The sequence below is a fragment of the Tasmannia lanceolata genome, unplaced genomic scaffold (genome assembly GCF_043159265.1).
Source record: "Tasmannia lanceolata isolate RefF3 unplaced genomic scaffold, GAP_Taslan_0.1 ptg000020l, whole genome shotgun sequence".
NCBI classification, from domain to species: Eukaryota; Viridiplantae; Streptophyta; class Magnoliopsida; order Canellales; family Winteraceae; genus Tasmannia; species Tasmannia lanceolata.
Genome location: NW_027518697.1, coordinates 25252864 through 25273426, shown reverse-complemented (window position 1 = coordinate 25273426; position 20563 = coordinate 25252864). Strand labels below are relative to the sequence as shown.

At 43.5% G+C, this 20563-nt stretch overlaps 1 protein-coding gene across 4 annotated transcripts in view; it reads right to left on the bottom strand.

The window, feature by feature from the left end:
- The window catches only part of LOC143854547 (uncharacterized), a 41770-nt gene extending 27600 nt beyond the window's left edge, over nt 1–14170 (bottom strand). For all 4 annotated transcript variants that reach the window (XR_013237542.1, XM_077364571.1, XM_077364573.1 and 1 more), the window contains exon 1: nt 13668–14170. Coding sequence is in view for 3 of the 4 variants with exons in the window: in XM_077364571.1 (XP_077220686.1) it covers nt 13668–14056 (389 nt within the window). In the remaining variant the exon portion in view is untranslated. The remainder of the gene's footprint in view (nt 1–13667) is intronic.
- Between the last annotated feature and the right edge of the window lie 6393 nt (nt 14171–20563).

Genomic DNA, 20563 nt, shown 5'->3' with positions numbered 1-20563 from the left:
ACATGTTCACTCCTTAATCCATTGAAACAGAAATTTTAGGATCTTTAGATTTTCCTGGAAAAATAGCCCGTGCATCCATAATCGTATCCCAATTGCAACTTGATCTTTGACAATTTGAATATTTAAGTTATAGCATGTTGTTGGCTCCGAGGTTAGTGTCCACGGAAATCCTGAGATTCTGCCAGGCAATAAGATGCTATAACCTAAGTATTAAATTGCACAAGGAAAGAGCGCACGATTCCCTCCTTTGGATGCCATTCAAGGCCGAAATTGGTGAACCCTAGAACCATTGGTAATCCTTAAATGTCTAGAAACTGAAAATCTTCGAAATCTGAAACTCATTAACCTCGAGAACTTAAATCGATTTATCTTGTGTCTTTCGGAACCATTGGATTATGGTTTCCAATCTAAGAACCATTAGAGCCCAATTTAGGAACACTGGTGTCGTGCCGTGTCCTAGGTTTTAGGGAGTCCTAGAGTTAGGAGTCCAGCCTCATCACGGACGCTTGCTATGAATAGCAACCGTACCATAGGTCTAGTTACACTAGTCACCCGATCTTTCCCTAGGACAAGCCTAGTAAACTAGGATGTAGGCAAAACCTGCATTAGTCTAAGGGACAACTTGCATTCAGATAAGAATCATATAGCATCTTAGATGAAATCCTAAGATAATAAAATCCTCAACTTGAATTAAATAATTCCTCTTAAAACTGTTGAAACAGTCAAATCCGTCTAAGTCGGTGTCCTAGTTGAGTTAGGCATATGTAGCTTAGCTTAGGTGCACCGAACTACGTCGACTCTGATCCCAGTGAGGCTTGGGTACGTAGGCAGCTTGGATGTCTGACGGCATACCACCCGCGAGTCGGCACCACAACAAATTGTGGTGTTTTGTATATTAATTTTCTTGTAAATACTTAATCAAATCAGTTAGGGTTTTCCATGAAATTAGAATTCTAGGAGAACTTTCACGTAGAATGAATCCAGACAAATTAATAAATCAAGATACACATCTAGGATTCACATTGAAATTAGATTCTAGGATGCATGTCACTTAGTTCGCACATTAACATAGAGTTGAATGAGCCATTTAAAATAAATTTAAAAGAATTAGCTTTTGGAATCGAAGACCGATTATCGGACAAGAATGGTGCATGTGGTGGATAACTCCCCATACCTTCCATTCTCGTAACCAGGTAGCGAGTCTAGATTTCTGGTTAATTATGGGTCCTAGATCCCACATCTAGGTGGCGACTCTGTCAGTCTCTTTCGTGTGGAATTCGGATTGCCTTAGTGATCCCAAGTCCACAGGAAAGACGAATTCAAATCAATATTAAAATGCACACGCCAATCGCGTGGGAACGAGAGACCAAACGAGAGAGCGCGCGGCGGCTCGCGCCCCACGCCCCTCTCGCGGGATCATGTCCCACAGAAGGCGAGGGGTTACGCCCGACGTTTGGCTACTGATAGTACTTCTTGAGATTCTTGGAGTTCCATGCGTGGGGTAATAGGTGCTCCTCCAGTGTCTCCAGCTTATAACTTCCTGGGCAAATTACTTCTTTCACTCGATACGCTCCCTCCCAGGTCGGGGAAAGTTTTCCGACTTTCGTTGGTTGGGAGATGGCAGCTTTCCTCAGGACTAAATCTCCTGTTCGGAATTCTCTGTTGCGTATCTTTGAATCATGGTAGTTGGATACTTTCTGCTTGTAGGCGGCGACCCTGATTTGGGACTCTTCCCAGGCTTCCTCCAGCAAGTCGAGGTTCGCCCAGAGCCCGTCATCATTGAGTTGCTCACTGAAGTTGGTAACTCTGGGGGACGGGGCGCCCACCTCGACGGGTATTACCGCCTCCGTCCCAAAGGATAAGTTGAATGGTGACTCTCCCGTCGATGTGCGCGGGGTGGTTCGATACGCCCACAGGACATGATAAAGCTCATCTGCCCATCGGCCAGCCTTATCATCCAGTCTCTTTTTAATCCTGTGAAGAAGGATTCTATTTGTCACTTCTGTTTGCCCATTCGTCTGAGGGTGCGCCACTGAAGTAAACATCTACTCGATCTTCAGGTCAGAGCAGAAATTCCGGAAGTTGCGGCAGTCGAATTGTCTACCATTGTCCGTTATCAAAACGCGGGGAATCCCAAACCTGCAAACTACTGACTTCCAGAAGAAGTTCTGAACGTTTTGCTCTGTGATCTGGGCCAGAGGTTCAGCCTCGACCCACTTGGTAAAATAGTCAATAGCAACTACTACAAACGTGCGCTTCCCGGAGGCCGGTGGAAAGGGGCCTAGGATGTCCATCCCCCATACTGCGAAGGGGAGTGGGCTGATGATCGGGGCCATCGACACAGCAGGCTGGTGGATAGTGGGAGAGAATTTCTGGCATCTCTCGCACCTTTTAACCAGACTCTGTGCGTCTTGCCTTAAGGTAGGCCAGTACAGGCCTCTGAGCAACACTTTGATCGCCAGGGCCTTGCCCCCCAGATGTTCTCCGCAGATCCCTTCGTGCGTCTCTTGCAGGGCGTAAGCGGCGTCGCCGGGCCGGAGGCACTTTAGGTACGGGAGGGTGTACGATCTTTTGTACAGGCTCTCACCACTGAGGGAAAATCGGGCGGCTCTCTGTATCACTTTGCGGGCTTCTTTCTTGGCTTCAGGAAGTTTACCACTGCGCAGGTATTCAATGATTTCGTCCATCCAGCACGACTCATTCTCCACCTGCATTACTTCACCGGCCTCACTTTCGATACTGGATTTCTGTAAAAACTCCATGCATATACTCCCAAGAGTAGTTATCCGGAGGCAGCAAGCTTGAACAGCACATCTGCTTTTGCATTCTCTGTTCTGGGGATTCTGATGACCTCAAAACTTTTGAACTTGCTGGCTAGCTGGCGGACCTTGGAGAGGTTTTTGATCATACGCTCGTCGCGGGCCTCATAGACTCCTTGAATCTGGTTCGCAACCAGCTGGGAGTCGCAGTACGCTTTAAGCCTCTGGGCTCTGGTCTGGACTGCGAGATTCATCCCGGCGAGGAGGGCTTCATACTCTGCCTCATTGTTGGACTCGCAGAATCCGAACCTCAAGGCATAATCTGCAGTGAAGTTATCGGGTCCGGTGATAACCAAGCCGGCTCCACAGCCACCCTTGTTCGAAGATCCGTCGACGTACACTTCCCAGTTTGGTTCGACGGTTGATGGATTCTGTTCTGCTGGTGCGGGGATGATTGCTGCTTCAGTCCCATCTTCTGATTGTTCCTTCGTTGTGAGTGCCTTTTCCACAACTGGGGTTTGAACAATTTCAGATTCAGTGATCTGCTGGAGGATGGTGCACTCAGCTACGAAGTCTGCTAGCACTTGAGCCTTGATCGCTGGCCTTGGTACGTACTGGATGTCGAATTCGGTCAGCTCCACGGCCCATTTCATGAGTCGTCCCGAGATGTCTGGTCGATGGAGAACTTGCCTGAGCGGCTGATCGGTCAGGACTTTTATAGTGTGGGCTTGAAAATACGGCCTTAACTTCCTGGCTGCCATTACCAGCGCGTAAGCCAATTTCTCGACCCGCTGGTACCTGATTTCGGCGTCATGGAGAACTTTGCTGACATAATAGACAGGCTTTTGCTGGCGGTGCTCTTCACGAACTAGGACGGCAGCTAGAGCCGTGGGGCTTACAGACAGATATAGGAGTAGCTCCTCACTTGGCTCCGGCTTTGACAACAGTGGTGGAGAGGATAAGTACTGCTTTAATTCTTCAAATGCGGTTTGGCACTCCTCTGTCCAAGGCGCAGTCTTGAGTCATTTGACTGCGTTGAAGGGTAGGCACCTCTTTGCAGATTTCGAGATGAAGCGCCCCAACGCAGCCACCATTCCTGTGAGCCGTTGCACTTCTCTGATAGTTTTTGGTGGAGTGAGCTCCACCACGGCCCTGATCTTTTCTGGGTTGGCCTCTATTCCTCTCTGGCTTACCATAAATCCTAAGAACTTTCCTGAGCTGACGCCGAAAGTGCACTTGGTGGGGTTGAGCTTCATGCTGTGCTTTTTTAGGACCTGAAATGTTTCTCTCAAATCAGACACATGATCCTGTACACTTTGGCTTTTGACCAGCATATCGTCGATATAGACTTCCATGTTACGGCCGATCTGGTTCTGGAAGAGTCTGTTCACGAGCCTTTGATAAGTGGCTCCGGCATTTTTGAGGCCGAAGGGCATGACACGGTAGCAGTACGTCCCCTGATCTGTCACAAACGAAGTCTTTGGTATGTCTGACTCATACATTCTGATTTGGTTGTACCCGGAGAAGGCATCCATAAAGCTCAGCAGCTCGTGACCTGCGTGGCGTCAATGAGCTGGTCAATTTTCGGGAGCGGATAACTGTCCTTGGGACAGGCCTTGTTCAGATCAGTGAAATCAACACAGGTCCTCCACTTCCCATTTGTTTTCTTCACCAGGACTACGTTTGCCAACCAGTCCGAATACTGGATTTCTCGAATGAAGTCAGCCTTTAAAAGCCTCTCCACTTCTTCTCTTATCGCCTGCCGCCTTTCAAGGGCGAAGTGCCTTCTTTTCTGTTTCACAGGCCTGCAGGTTGGGTCAACACCAAGTCTGTGAGTGCTGATCTCCGGGTCTATGCCAGGCATATCAACGGGAGCCCACGCAAAGACATCCGCATTGTCTTGAAGAAACTCGGTGAGATGGTGCTGGACGCTGCTGCTTAGAGAGGATCCGATCTGGACGACTTTCTCATTATCATCCTTGCTCAGAGGGATGGAGATGAGGTCTTCGGCGGGCTGAGTCCCCTGGGATTTGTCCCTCAGGTCTAGTAGCTCAATTGGCAGTGACTCCACCGCCCTCTTGCCTTTGAGTGCCATGGCATAGCACTCCCTAGACTGGGGCTAGTCTCCCCGGACTTCTCCCACGCCGTTTGGCGTTATGAACTTCATCTTCTGGTGATACGCTGAAGCCACCGCGCGAATCAGGTTCTGGCCAGGCCGTCCTAAAATAGCGTTATAGACCGAAGTGGCCCCACTACCAGGAAGTTGACCATGGCGAACGCTTGGCAGGGCTGTTCTCCGACGAGGATTGGAAGTTCAATCTGCCCCTCCACCTTCACAACCTCTCCTGAGAAACCGAACAGATATCAGTTCGTCGGCTTCAAGCGGTCGTCGCCTATCATCATTTTCTGGAAAGCGTGATAGTACAAAATGTCTGCCGAACTCCCGTTGTCCACAAGGATTTTCTTTACTTCCCAGTTTGCGACAAGCATGGTTAAGACCAGTGCATCGTCGTGAGGCAGAATTAGGTTGTCCAGGTCTGCGTCTGAAAAGGAGATTTCATTCTCCATCTTCGACTTTTTACTGCATGTGTGCACGGCGTTTACCCGGCGGGCGTATGCTTTGCGAGCGGCGGAGGATGTGCCTCCAGCGGCCGGTCCGCCCATAATTGTACCGATGACCCCCCTTGGCTGGGATCGCGGCGCCTCTGGTTGTGAGCTAGGTGGCAGAGGAGATTGGTTCCGGACAAGGGGCGGCTACGACCGTCGAGGGCTGCGGCTAGGAGGGCTCTTCTCTCTTCTGTCTGGTCTGCAGCCGTCACTCCGGACGTATTTTTTCAAATAGCCCCGGCCAATCAACTGCTCGATTTCTTCCTTGAGCTGCCAGCATTCGTCCGTGTCGTGGCCGTGGTCCCTGTGGAACCGACAGTATTTTGATTGGTCTCTCTTATTTCCCTTGGAGATCATTCTAGCTGGCCACCTCAGGAATTCTTCTCCGCTAATAGCGGCCAGTATGTGCTTCCGGGAGGTGTTGAGAGGCGTGAAGTTCTCTTCTCTCCTCTGGGGGGGACTTCTCTCTTCTGGCGGCTCTATCCTCCCTACGTTGCTTGGTAGGGTTCTTGTCCTCAGAGGTTCTCCTCCGAGTCAGGTCTAGGGCTGCCAGCGTTTCTTCCACTGATATATATTCCTCTGCCCCGGCCATTAGATCTGCCAGCGAGTGCGGATTTTGGCGAGCTACTGACCGGCGGAAGTCGTTGGATCTAGCACCCGCGAGGAGCGCATTCATGGCAGCTGAGGGATCTAGGTTTGGCACTTGGAGTGCCTCCCTGTTGAAGCGGCGGACAAACATTTTCAGAGGCTCATTATCCTCCTGGCGCAAGGCCATCAAGGAGGCTGTTGTTTTCCTTGGCCTGCGGCTACTCATGAAATGGCGGACCAGATCGTCCCCAAAATCTTCAAAGCTGCTACCGAAGTTTGGTTTGATCCTGGAGTACCAGTCCCGGACCGCACCGGTCAGTGTTGTCGGGAATGCTCTGCAGAGGAAGCCATCAGACGCTCCGTGGAGGAGCATCATTGTCCTGAACGTTTCCAAGTGATCCACAGGGTCAGTGGTTCCATTATATTGCGGGATGATTGGCATTTTAAATCCTCTGGGTGGTGGGGCACCCATGACGTCGTCGGAAAACGGTGTTCTGCTTGAGAACGCCCGCACAGTAGGCCGGCTCTGATCTCTTGCCAGCTCTTCTATGCGGTGGTCCATTTCTTCCATCCTTTGAAGCATTGGATCACATCTGCGGTCCGGTTGGTCCAGCGACCTGTTTCTCTCCACTGATGGGCTCGCCGCAGAGCCGAACTGACTTTCCGGACTCCTTCGACGAGGCCGGGACTTTTCTTGTGGTGCGCGCCCTTCATGAGCTCGGTGCCTTTGTGCAGAGCGGGACCACAGCCTCTGGCGGCGGTGTGGCTCTGTATAAGCATGCCTGGCTCTGGGGGGATGAACTTGCCTCGAGTGGTGAGTCCGGTTTTCTCCTTGGCGTGCCGACTCTCCCTCGTGGAAATTCGACCTTTCCCGTATAGGTCGTGGAGCTTCTGGAGGAGGTTGGGGAGGCGCCTGAAGTAGTTGCTGGTACTGACCGACGAGGGCCGTCATCTGCTGAAAAAGGGCTTGAACTTGATCCGGAGTAGGTGCAGGATTGAGGTGTTCTGAGCGAGCAGGGCTCTGTTCAGCTGTAGCAGAGGCTGCCACCATCAGCCAGGCGATTCGCTCACTTCGAGTCCTGTGAGGCAGCACGGCTCGATCAGTCCGTGTAGTTGGTACCCGCGCACTCTTGCGCCCTGCCATTTTTATAAGAGATTTGAACAGCTTTTAGTTCTGGTGTCCCACGGATGGCGCCAATCTGTTAGACCGAAAATCGGTAACAGGTACGGCAGTGACGTAAGAGCTGAGCTGGATGACCCGAGGAGCTGAGTCCTGAGGAATCGAAGTGAGGGAGCTGAGTTCAGCTAGACTGAAATGAAGGAACTGTGTTCTGCACAGAAGCAAACGAGGTGTAACGACCCGATTTCCAGAACCAAGCCGTTACACCTATTTGACAAATTCACCTGATGTTCTTTATGAGCAGCGGAAGTATTCTCAATAATGAAATCCATTTAAAATTTTAAACTCACTCTGTTCTAAATTAAGGACCTAGCATCCCAAATAAAATTTATTACAGTCCGAAATTTAATACTTAAACTGAGTCTAAATACGACAGGTGACCCATCTGTCACTCCACCCTCTCTATTTATTTCCCATTCCCGCTTTATTTATATGTCTTCGTTTGCGAAGGCTCCCTCTTCTACTAATCCTGTGGAGGGAAATGTAGCAATGTAAGAGCAAGGAAAAAGGCTCACGACATAAAAGAAACAGTACAATAACCATAAAATTTTCAATGATCAACATTAGAATCCATTTTAAACAATAAATCAAATAATATGTACTCTCATCCTCACTGTGATTCCCAATATGTTCTCTCCCCCAATAGTCATACGGTCATTATGGCCATTATGGCAATTCCCCAATTACCCTGACTCTGGCCGTCAACTATTGACCATCAAGGAAGCTCCGCCCCCTAATGAGACGTGCTCCTTTCTAGGATTTCCTTTGGGTCACCTTCCACCCGAGGATTTTGGGTCACCTTCCACCCGAAAATCTCTCCAATAGTCATACGGTCATTATGGCCATTATGGCAATTCTCAATTACCCTGACTCTGGCCGTCAACTATTGACCATCAAGGAACCTCCGTCCCCTAATGAGACGTGCTCCTTTCTAGGATTTCCTTCGGGTCACCTTCCACCCGAAAATGCATTGTCAGCCAGGTGTCGTACGCTCACAGCCTGGGTAACTTTTGGCTTGACCAAGGACGGATCGTAAGGGTCTGCCTTAGTCCTTTCTGGGATCTTAAGGGTCTGCCTTAGTCCTCCCTCCCTTCATTTTAACTTAGAATGGCATGCAGAATTTATGCTTTCTGAAATGAATATGAAATTTTGCTTTCTGAAATGAAAGACTAAAGAAATATGGTATTGAAGATGCTTTTTCCTTTGAAGATACTTTTACCTTCTAACACAGTCACATATCAAATAATCATAGAAATTACACTGAATTACCGTTATGAAGCGAGTCCATATTCACTTGCCTGAATGTACGTGGAAAGGAGCGAGATAGTGTAGCTGAGAAGTACCCTTTTCAAATTCTGATGTTTCCTGTGTTCAGTGTTCTTTCTATCAAATTCCTTTCTGTCTATGTCTAAAATAATATTCCCTGTGTCCTTTCTATCAAATTTAAGATTATGGGGCCAGTATGCACTATTCATGTGGACCCCGCATGTTACTATTCATGTGGGCCCCGCATGTTACTCATTCATGTGGGCCCTGCATGTTACTATTCGTGTGGGCCCCGCATGTTACTATGCATATAGGCCCCGCATGTTCATGTGGACCCCATATGTTACTATTCTTAATAGGTCATCATTCTTTGGCTACTATGCTCAGCAGTTCGCCTTTTTTTTTTTTTTCCTTACAGTTTACTTTACGGTTACGACGGTTACTATGCTAGCATTTCACCGTTCAGGTAAAGTTTGCATAATCGATAGCGAGTTATCGCCTCATATGCATGCTTTATCCTAAGATGATAAGACTTGCATAATCGATAGCGAGTTATCGCCTCATATGCACGCTTTATCCATAGGTGGTAGAACCAACCATATCACCGTTATTTCACTGTTTAAATAAATAACTATTGACAGACTTACCTGGATAGTGGATTTCCTTTTTCCTTCTCTCTCTTTTTCCCCCTCTCTCTCTTTTACTCTTTCTTCACTCTTCTTTTCTTTTTCTTCTTCTTCTTCTTCTCTTCCTCTCTCTCCTTTTCTTCTTCTTCTCTTCCTCTCTCTTTCTCTTTTCTTTTTCTTCTTCTTCTCTTCCTCTATTTATAGGCATTTTTGTGCATAGTAAAGGCTATTATTTAATTATTTATGAATAGTAGAAGGCTGCTGCGTGAATAGTAAAGACTATTTAATAATAATTAAGTATATTTAATTATTTTCAATAGTACCTTAAATAGTAAAATAATACTATTTAATTATTATTTAATTATTATTTAAATTTATTTTCGTTGTTGGTGGGCTTGACTCGTAACGGCGTGCTTGACTGGTGTTGGGTCCCGCTTGTGTTAGGTCCCGCTTGTGTGGGGCCCGCTGATGTGGGACCTACTTGTGTGGGGCCCGCTGATGTGGGGCCCGCTGATGTGGGACCTACTGATGTGGGGCCCGCTGATGTGGGACCCGCTGATGTGAATAGTACTTGGTGGGTCCTACTATAAATAGTAGTTTTGAATAGTATTCTGAATAGTAATTCTGCATAGTATTTCTGCATAGTAATCTTGCATAGTGACTATATATATATATATTTTTACCGGTTATTACATTCTACCCCCCTTAATGAAAATTTCGTCCCCGAAATTTACTATTCGCATAGGCTATCAATTACCATACCTCACAACTTGAGCTGAATATGGGATTTTCTTGATCTCTGAGCTGAATATGGGATTTTCTTGATCTCTGAAGGTTCACTCTCGGAGTCACTATCTTCTATTATGATGACCTCAAGTTCCTGCCTTCCTGCCTTTTTATCCTGAGTGACTCCTGAACAGATGTCTCAAAGATTTGCCTCCTATTTCCCCCTTACAAATCCTACCATCTCATATCTAACTTTTCGCAGGCTTACTTTTAGTTATACGAATAATAAAATTGTAAGGAGAATAGTAATTAAAATCCTGACCTTCAGTTATCGCAGTAGATGCCTTAGCACTGTCGTTAACGAGTGCAAAGAAACGATTTCCTGACCCTCCTTGCGCTTTCTCATCTTGACTCAGAGGGCGATATTGGTTTCTCTTCTCTTGATTTTGCGGCTGGTTCTGATTACCCCTCCACTGGTTCTGCTGAGGAGCAGACTGTCTTAGAGTTTGAGGCTGATGTTGGGATGGGGTCCCATTTTGCTGTCTGCCCAACCTAGGGTGATAATCTCCCACCCCAGTGAATTCAGGAGGGTGATAATCCCTGAACTGACGATGGAGTTTGGTAGGATCTTCCCTTGGCTGGTGCACGGCCAAATTTGCCGCAATACTTCGGAGAGCCTCTTGACTCGCTGCTTGGGACTGCACTTGACTCCTAAGTATCTCCGTAAGCATGTGCAGAGGGTCTTGCTCCTCTTCCTGCCCATCCCTCCTAGCTCCTTTTCTTTGGTAAGTATTCATCTTCTGCCAAGACAAGCCTACAATTAATTTACATTTTCAGGGTATGTTGGAAGATTTTAAACCCCTTCGTCCTAGCGACGATTTGTCGGTAATAGGAAGGTACCATAACTTTTAATTATTTAGATCTTCGTATCCCATCTTAAGACGTACCCAAGACTCGTTCACCAGGTTCCTCACAGCTTAAACCTGGTGCAGCTCTGATACCATAACTGTAACGACCCGATTTCCAGAACCAAGCCGTTACACCTATTTGACAAATTCACCTGATGTTCTTTATGAGCAGCGGAAGTATTCTCAATAATGAAATCCATTTAAAATTTTAAACTCACTCTGTTCTAAATTAAGGACCTAGCATCCCAAATAAAATTTATTACAGTCCGAAATTTAATACTTAAACTGAGTCTAAATACGACAGGTGACCCATCTGTCACTCCACCCTCTCTATTTATTTCCCATTCCCGCTTTATTTATATGTCTTCGTTTGCGAAGGCTCCCTCTTCTACTAATCCTGTGGAGGGAAATGTAGCAATGTAAGAGCAAGGAAAAAGGCTCACGACATAAAAGAAACAGTACAATAACCATAAAATTTTCAATGATCAACATTAGAATCCATTTTAAACAATAAATCAAATAATATGTACTCTCATCCTCACTGTGATTCCCAATATGTTCTCTCCCCCAATAGTCATACGGTCATTATGGCCATTATGGCAATTCCCCAATTACCCTGACTCTGGCCGTCAACTATTGACCATCAAGGAAGCTCCGCCCCCTAATGAGACGTGCTCCTTTCTAGGATTTCCTTTGGGTCACCTTCCACCCGAGGATTTTGGGTCACCTTCCACCCGAAAATCTCTCCAATAGTCATACGGTCATTATGGCCATTATGGCAATTCTCAATTACCCTGACTCTGGCCGTCAACTATTGACCATCAAGGAACCTCCGTCCCCTAATGAGACGTGCTCCTTTCTAGGATTTCCTTCGGGTCACCTTCCACCCGAAAATGCATTGTCAGCCAGGTGTCGTACGCTCACAGCCTGGGTAACTTTTGGCTTGACCAAGGACGGATCGTAAGGGTCTGCCTTAGTCCTTTCTGGGATCTTAAGGGTCTGCCTTAGTCCTCCCTCCCTTCATTTTAACTTAGAATGGCATGCAGAATTTATGCTTTCTGAAATGAATATGAAATTTTGCTTTCTGAAATGAAAGACTAAAGAAATATGGTATTGAAGATGCTTTTTCCTTTGAAGATACTTTTACCTTCTAACACAGTCACATATCAAATAATCATAGAAATTACACTGAATTACCGTTATGAAGCGAGTCCATATTCACTTGCCTGAATGTACGTGGAAAGGAGCGAGATAGTGTAGCTGAGAAGTACCCTTTTCAAATTCTGATGTTTCCTGTGTTCAGTGTTCTTTCTATCAAATTCCTTTCTGTCTATGTCTAAAATAATATTCCCTGTGTCCTTTCTATCAAATTTAAGATTATGGGGCCAGTATGCACTATTCATGTGGACCCCGCATGTTACTATTCATGTGGGCCCCGCATGTTACTCATTCATGTGGGCCCTGCATGTTACTATTCGTGTGGGCCCCGCATGTTACTATGCATATAGGCCCCGCATGTTCATGTGGACCCCATATGTTACTATTCTTAATAGGTCATCATTCTTTGGCTACTATGCTCAGCAGTTCGCCTTTTTTTTTTTTTCCTTACAGTTTACTTTACGGTTACGACGGTTACTATGCTAGCATTTCACCGTTCAGGTAAAGTTTGCATAATCGATAGCGAGTTATCGCCTCATATGCATGCTTTATCCTAAGATGATAAGACTTGCATAATCGATAGCGAGTTATCGCCTCATATGCACGCTTTATCCATAGGTGGTAGAACCAACCATATCACCGTTATTTCACTGTTTAAATAAATAACTATTGACAGACTTACCTGGATAGTGGATTTCCTTTTTCCTTCTCTCTCTTTTTCCCCCTCTCTCTCTTTTACTCTTTCTTCACTCTTCTTTTCTTTTTCTTCTTCTTCTTCTTCTCTTCCTCTCTCTCCTTTTCTTCTTCTTCTCTTCCTCTCTCTTTCTCTTTTCTTTTTCTTCTTCTTCTCTTCCTCTATTTATAGGCATTTTTGTGCATAGTAAAGGCTAGGCATTTTTGTGCATAGTAAAGGCTATTATTTAATTATTTATGAATAGTAGAAGGCTGCTGCGTGAATAGTAAAGACTATTTAATAATAATTAAGTATATTTAATTATTTTCAATAGTACCTTAAATAGTAAAATAATACTATTTAATTATTATTTAATTATTATTTAAATTTATTTTCGTTGTTGGTGGGCTTGACTCGTAACGGCGTGCTTGACTGGTGTTGGGTCCCGCTTGTGTTAGGTCCCGCTTGTGTGGGGCCCGCTGATGTGGGACCTACTTGTGTGGGGCCCGCTGATGTGGGGCCCGCTGATGTGGGACCTACTGATGTGGGGCCCGCTGATGTGGGACCCGCTGATGTGAATAGTACTTGGTGGGTCCTACTATAAATAGTAGTTTTGAATAGTATTCTGAATAGTAATTCTGCATAGTATTTCTGCATAGTAATCTTGCATAGTGACTATATATATATATATTTTTACCGGTTATTACACGAGGTGAGAAGACCAACCCGGGTGTTACTCCGGACAGGCCCTTCGACACTCAAAGTCAGTATATGAGCAGGAGTGCAGAGCTAGTTTAAGAGTTTTGGAGAGGTTGTTCATTACCCTTGGTTTGAGCTTTGAACCTCCTTTTATAGAGGGAAAGTTGATGACGTGGGGTTGCCCACCCAAGGACAGGTGGCGGCCTGCTATAGGCTGGAGTCCACCTACTCCAGGACAGGTGGTGGCCTGCTAGAGGCTGGAGTTTACCTACTCCAAGACAGGACAGGTGGCGGCCTGCTACAGGTTGGAGTCCACCTACTCCAGGACACGTGGGGTTGCCCACCCAAGGACAGGTGGCGGCCTGCTATAGGCTGCTGTTTTTACACCCCATCGCTTCCCAAACTTTTACAGAAAATTCTTGCAATCCAAACAAGAAGTAAGGGGAAAAAGAAACGTTTTTTTTGGGTTGAACGCACCAGATACGATGAGGACCCTGGGAAGACCAAGGCTCCATGCAAATAGGGCAAGATGCAATGTCAGAGTTCTTCCCATCAACAGTAGCGATTGCCATTCTCTTCTGCGAAGAACCCACTATGGAATCGGAATCAGGAGCCCTCTTCTGCGAAGAACCTGCTACGGAATCTCCATTACCATCTCCTCCTCTGCCTACTTGTCCTTCTTCATCTCCATCTTGGACGGGATGCGCAAAACCTGGAGGAGGATTCCTTACCAGAGGAACGTAGTCCTCATCTTCTTCATCTTCTTCATCTTCTTCTTCATCTTCATCTTCCCCTTCTAAGTATTCGTCTTCGTAGTAGAAGTAGCCTTCGTCCACAATATGTAAAGGGTTATCACCGCTTGCCATGGAAGATGCAAACGAGAGAGAAAGAGAGAGTTTCAAAAGCAATTGTGGCTCTTCCTATACGAGATGTTAAAAGGAATGAGTACCGACTCCTTTCTTTTTCGGGGTTTTAATCGTTGCACACAGTTCCCTTCCAATGTGTAACGTTTTTTAATTGCCGGGATCAGGGATCCATCCACATCTTGGATTCCTATTCCGATTCTCCCTTAAGCGGAATAAGATTAAAAAAAAATTGAAAAATATTTTTAATTTGAAAAATTCTAATAAAAATTGGGCGATGGTTTTTTCAACACCCCCAGGACGGATGGGCCCCCTTTTAAGTGTTAAAGTTGACCACGATTCACCTTAAAGGGGGCGCATCCCTCCTACAGGGGTGTGAAAAAATCATCACCCTAAAAATTTCACACAAATCGGGGTTGAATCAAAATATGGGATTCACCAGCGTTCATAGCAAAAGGCATTTCATGGATGGTCTGTTGTAGGGCTGCAACAGGGTTGGGTTGGGTCTGGTTTTTCAAAACCCTAGCCCAACCCCGGATCCCATTATCTCGGCCCTGACCTGCCCTAACCCTGAGTCAGGCCCGGAAAACCTCAACCCATTGCCCGCCCTACAGGGCTCAGCGTGGCCCTAACCCGCCCTGATTGGCCCTGATTGGGTCGGGCCGGGCCGGGCTAGCCTTGATTGACCCTAGTGCAAATACCTGTTAAGAGTAGACCCGGCAAAATGGGACCCGTACCCGCAGGTACACTCGGGCCGCAGGGTACGGGTACCAATTTCATTACGCGCGAAAAACAATACCCGCACCCAACCCCTACCCGTGACCCGCGGGTGGGTCTGGGTTGGGCGTTGGTGCCCGCGGGTTACCCGCCATTCGGTTTTCAACTTTTTATTCTTAAGGCCCAAACACCAAACAATAAAAAATAGACTCTGAGGGTGGCCAACAAAACAAGTCAAAGCAATCAAACTATGTGGGTGGCCAACAGTCTTAATTGCACTTACATGTCCCTCTGTGTGGGACCCAAATTTCAATGGTTGGGATCAAACCACTCAAGTTTTACTATCAAGCTCTATATTAGGTGCTAAATCTTGTATTTGGAGCTTATGAGTTCAAATCAATGTGCCTTTATTTAATTTCCCTGGAACTGAACTTCCATGGCTGCATATACAGTAATTTTCATATATGAGCCAAACAAGGTCAAGATTCACATGCACTTGTAGAAGTACAAAATTACACTGTGCAACTATAATACTTGTTTCAATTGTCGAGTTACCCACGGGTATACCTGTGCCTACCTGGGTAAGATCTAGGTACATAAAATGGCTACCCGTAGAATCACGGGTAAAAGCTACCCGTACCCACCCGAGTTACCCGTTTGACGGGTCTACTTAAGAGTGCCAAAAATAAAGCAAGCACATATCATATAGAACAAAATGATCAATAAACCGAGCAAGGGAACAAAATAAGACAATATGAATTCAACAACATGACGGGCAACAGAGACAATTAATAATAATAATAATAATAATCTAAAGAAATATCAATCCAAGATAATAGAAAACATTAGCAAAAGAAATATGTAAAGATGGTTAAATTCTATAATAGAAAACTTATGGTCAGGCCGGGCCGACCCAAGGTATCAACCCTTAGCCCGACCCGACCTGACCCTGAGTCATGGCCTAAAAATGAACCCCGACCCGCCCTCAGGGTTGGAAAATCCAACCCAGACCCTGTTCGGGTCAGGGCGAGTCAAGGCTGATAGGTCCAAACTTGCACCGCTAGTCTGTTGCACGTGTGAGTAGCCACACAGAGTCACTTTTCAGCAGATTTTGTCTTCATTCACAAGTTGGATGCTGTCAAATGCAACAGACCATCCGCGAAATGCTTTTCTCGATGGATCCCTCAAAATATAATCCCTTTTGGGGCGGAAAACAGATTCCGGCATTTTCTATGCTAATTTTCACCCTGATGTCGATTTTGTCCCCTTGATTCCTTTCTCTTTTTGAACCAAACGTCAGAATCATGTGGAATTGGAATGAGATACTGATTCCCACCCTTAATTCCAACAATCCGAATGCACTCTTGAAACTACGGTTGCAACTTGCATCGGGCGGATTGGGTTTTTCGTAACCCTACCTACTCGAGATAGTTTCTCGAGTTGGATCGGCCAGGCCAGGTTTTTAATGTTTATCCTATAGTGATTAATTTCAAATCTTCACACAAAAAGTGTCTAAATTTAAGACGTTAGTGCATAAATTTAAGTAGGAAACTACTTTTTGACATCACAAACCTCATCACCTCAATGAAGACAATTATATTAATATAATAGAAAATAATTTGGCATGTTATTTAAGAGATATTTAAGAAAATCACTTACCTATACAAGTCAGGTCGGGTTTCGGGTTTTTCAACATGAAACCTGACCCAACAAATGACCCGTGAGTTCTAAACCCTATCTTTGCCACTGGAGAAAAGGTATCCATATAATCCACACCAAATGTCTAGGTACAACCTTTAGCCACCAAACGGGCTTCCATATGGCAGATATTTCACAGTAAATACGCAATGACAGCCAACGACTTGGGCACCTCTAGGCAGTGGAACTAACTCCTATGTATGGTTAGAGGTGAGAGCCTCCATGAAATATAGGTGTGACAATCCAAGAGGGAGGTGAATTGGTCAATTAAAAATTTTAGGCTTAATTAAGGGAGATTAAAAATTAATCCATTTAATTAAGCACTAATTAGTTTAACCCTTGTTCAAATAAGTATATCAATAAAATTTAGGGATTAAATTTTCTAATCATGCACATTTAGCTAACCCTTGTTCAAATAGATATTATAATGCAATTTAGGGTTTAGACATTTAACTTAAGTGCATTCACTAACCCTTGTTCAATTAAAGTATAAACATAAGTAAGGTTAGAGATTACCAATCACCACACATGCGAGAGAGAGAGAGAGAGAAAAGAGCAAGCATCCACAAGGCACAAGATTTATAGTGGTTCGGTCACAACTTGACCTACTCCACTCTTCCAAGTTTACCTCATTGGGATCTCCACTAAAATGATGAAGCCGTACACCCGACTCCTTCATCTCCAAAGAGAACAAACCCTTGCTTTTCTATTCTCAAGGGTCAAAGCGAAGCCCATCTGCACGAAGCCTTCGGCGAGAGGACACACCCTCATACGCCGTCTTCACCTTTATTGGGCCGAAGAGGAGACCCTCATCTTCACATTCCTTAACGGGTCGAAGAGAAGACCCTCTTCTTCACAATTATTACCGGACTGAAGAGAAGACCCTCAATGAAGAACAAATAAAATGAAAAACACTCAATGCCTCTTAATAGGCGGATTACAACTTTGTAAGCTCACAATCACTCCCAAGAAATAGCAAAAGAAAAGCCCTATGGTGTGCCTCTTGATAACATATAGAAATAGAAGATCAAAGAGGTTTTTAGCTTTTAAAATAAAAATGTTGAAGCTCAAAGAGAAATGAGATTTGATCTTTCTCTAATGTTCAAAAAGCTTGTAGAGATAGGTTTTAATCATGTATATATAGTGTATTTGAAAATATGACCGTTTGGGGTAAAACTGTAAATTATTGGCTTGAAAAAGTCAAGCAGAAAACGCCCCAACGGCTAGAAATTTCATTAATACTGGAACATCTTCATAATAATATCAAATCATCCAAATCTATCAACATTAATACTAGAACATCTTCATAATAATATCAAATCACAATAGAAATTTCATACATTATTTATGAAATTTACTATTTTAATAGATTTATTTATGTTCTGGCTGATTCAAATAAAAATGACTAAAAATATCAAAACATGCACAAAAATTCTGAAAAATTCATAATATGATTTTTCTGTGCCAATTCATCTTATTATAGAATTTCAGATTCCGAAGAGTTCATTGGGTAACATCTCCTTTACACATGTGAAAAATAATTGATTTTCATTAAACAATTCAATAAAATAATAAATCAACTCAAAATCCTTTCAAATTTTTTTTATGATCTTAAAATATCAAAAGGCTACTGAGAATAAAATTTCGTCAAATTTTGAATTATTTTGACATGTAAACAAATTTTTATTCGCCAAATATTCTTTTTCTAAGTATTTTTTAAACGAATTTTTAAATCATCAAGATGAAAGAATTCTACTGAAATTTTTAGATTTATATTGTTCTTTTGACTCAATTAAAACTAAAAATATATAACATTGAAAAAAATCCTTGATTTTGAACTAGTTACTTTTGAAATCGACTCAAAGATCAATTGAAACCTTAATTCGTTGAACATCCTATTTTTTACATGTAAAACGGTTTTTCTTCCACTAAAATCAGTAATAATACGAATTGGCTCATCATAAATCATATTATGATCATGCAAGACAATATCTCATGAATTCTCTACAAAAATCCATGGAAAAATAAGAAAAAGACACTCCTAAACATGTTACTAGTTCTACTCCAAAAAAGGTTGAAGAACTAACATTTGATCGCAAATCCAAGGTCTCTAAGGCTTATAATCCGAGATATACGCTTTAACAAGCCTTTGATATGCAAAAGAAAAACTCAAATTTGACGAAGAGATGAGCTGCTCCGAATAATATTCAAGAAGAGATGAAAGGGATGTAATTTCTCCACTTGAATTCAAAGGAATATGGTGAACTCCTCCACACAAAGGGGACGAATTTTTAGTTTTCTAGGAGAGCAAGGCTGGATGAACATCCAAGAGTCCCTACAAGGTTGGTTTGATCTCCTTTTATAAAGAAAGTTAGGGCAAAAAACAAGAATGACAATTTCCCATGTGAGAGTTGCCATTCTAGCTTTTTTTCTAATTTTCTCTATTGGCTTGCTTTTCCTTTTGTTTCCTAATTGTAATTGTTTTCGAATTCCATCCAAAAGGCTATATTAATGACCAAGGTATTCTATTTTGCATTTCTAAATATTATAGTTTCCAAAATAGAAAAAAATAATGCAAGATATCATGGTGATTCCCGTTCAAAAAGCACTGCCCAACTTTAAAGCTCATTTTTGACCTATTTAGCGGAAGAATCACGAAAAGTTGTAAACTACAAAGTTGTAGCCTTTTAAAAAATCTTTCCAACGCACATTTGCACTTTAAAGTTGGCCAATCGGATGACTTAATTTTTCATTTCTTTCTAAACTTTCATTAACCTCCGATTTCAAATTTTCAATTTATTTTTTCAAATAAAAAATTGAATGTTTGAAAGAGTTTTCCTTTGCAAAAGATTTTTGTAGAGTCTCTTTTTGTTCAAAAATAATATTTTTAACAATTGAAGAGAGACTATTATTTTTCTCATAAATTTTTTCAAGATTAGTCCAAATATCTTTTGTATTTGTACATGATGAAATTTTATCAAAAGCATCGGGACATAGTCCTGATGCGAAGTTAAAAATAGCAAGTATGCGAGGAAAAATTGAAAAATAGATAATGGATGACATCAAACAGGACCATTTGGAATTCCCTGGAAATGCCCAAAATGCCTTTAGAACACAAAATTTCTAATCAAAATAAAAACCTTGAGAAATTCTAAAAATAGCAGGTTTCCCAAAATACTTGAAATCAATTCAGACAAACTTTTAGGATAATCTGGGACACATAGGAAATGACCAAAATACCCCTACGATGCAGAAAATGATAAAACCGGGGAAAACCCTGAAAAATTCAAAAAATAGCAGGTTTTCACAATTGATTGGAAACATAAGATACCATCAACTGGAGACTAATGGAACCCCCTAGAGACTTTCGGAATTGCGAAGGAATATTAAAACACTTAAAATGAGATGAAATTCCCCTAAAATGCGAGAATGCTTAACGTAATGCAGAAGACTGACTTGGGATTTAACAGACCAATCAAACCTTTCGCTCTTTTTAAAGCGTAGCAACATGGGGGTGTCTACACAACCCCTCGCCTGTTCAGGATCCGTCCTCAATTTGTAAAAATTACAAAAAAACAAAAAACAAAAACAAACGTTTTTACCGGGTATATTACAATTGATTTATTGTGTTTTGTTGTCTGTTTTCTGTGTAAATAGATCATGGACGAATGGATGTAGCGATTCTACTCTCACGAAAGTCTTAGACACATCGGATGGATGATAGATCCCAATGAAAACTTCATCCCTTTCTTACCCACCATCTTGGTAGACATGGATTTTCTTAGGGCAGCTGCTACGTTTTGGGACCCTCAGTATCATGTTTTCCATTTTGGCACATAAGAGATGTGTCCAACTTATGAAGAATTTTGCACTTTGTTAAGAGTGTCACCTGATGGGCCTATGATCACTCCTACAATCACGAGTCGATACCGATCATCCGTCCAACGATTGTTTTGCTGGGGTCATTTTGAACCTTCCGCATTTCAAAATAATGATGACGTGTTAACTAATTTCATTCTACGTGCCTTCTCCCCAGATGGAGATTTGGAAGTTTTCATCTATCAGATGCATCGATATAGCGCCCTTCTGTTTTGT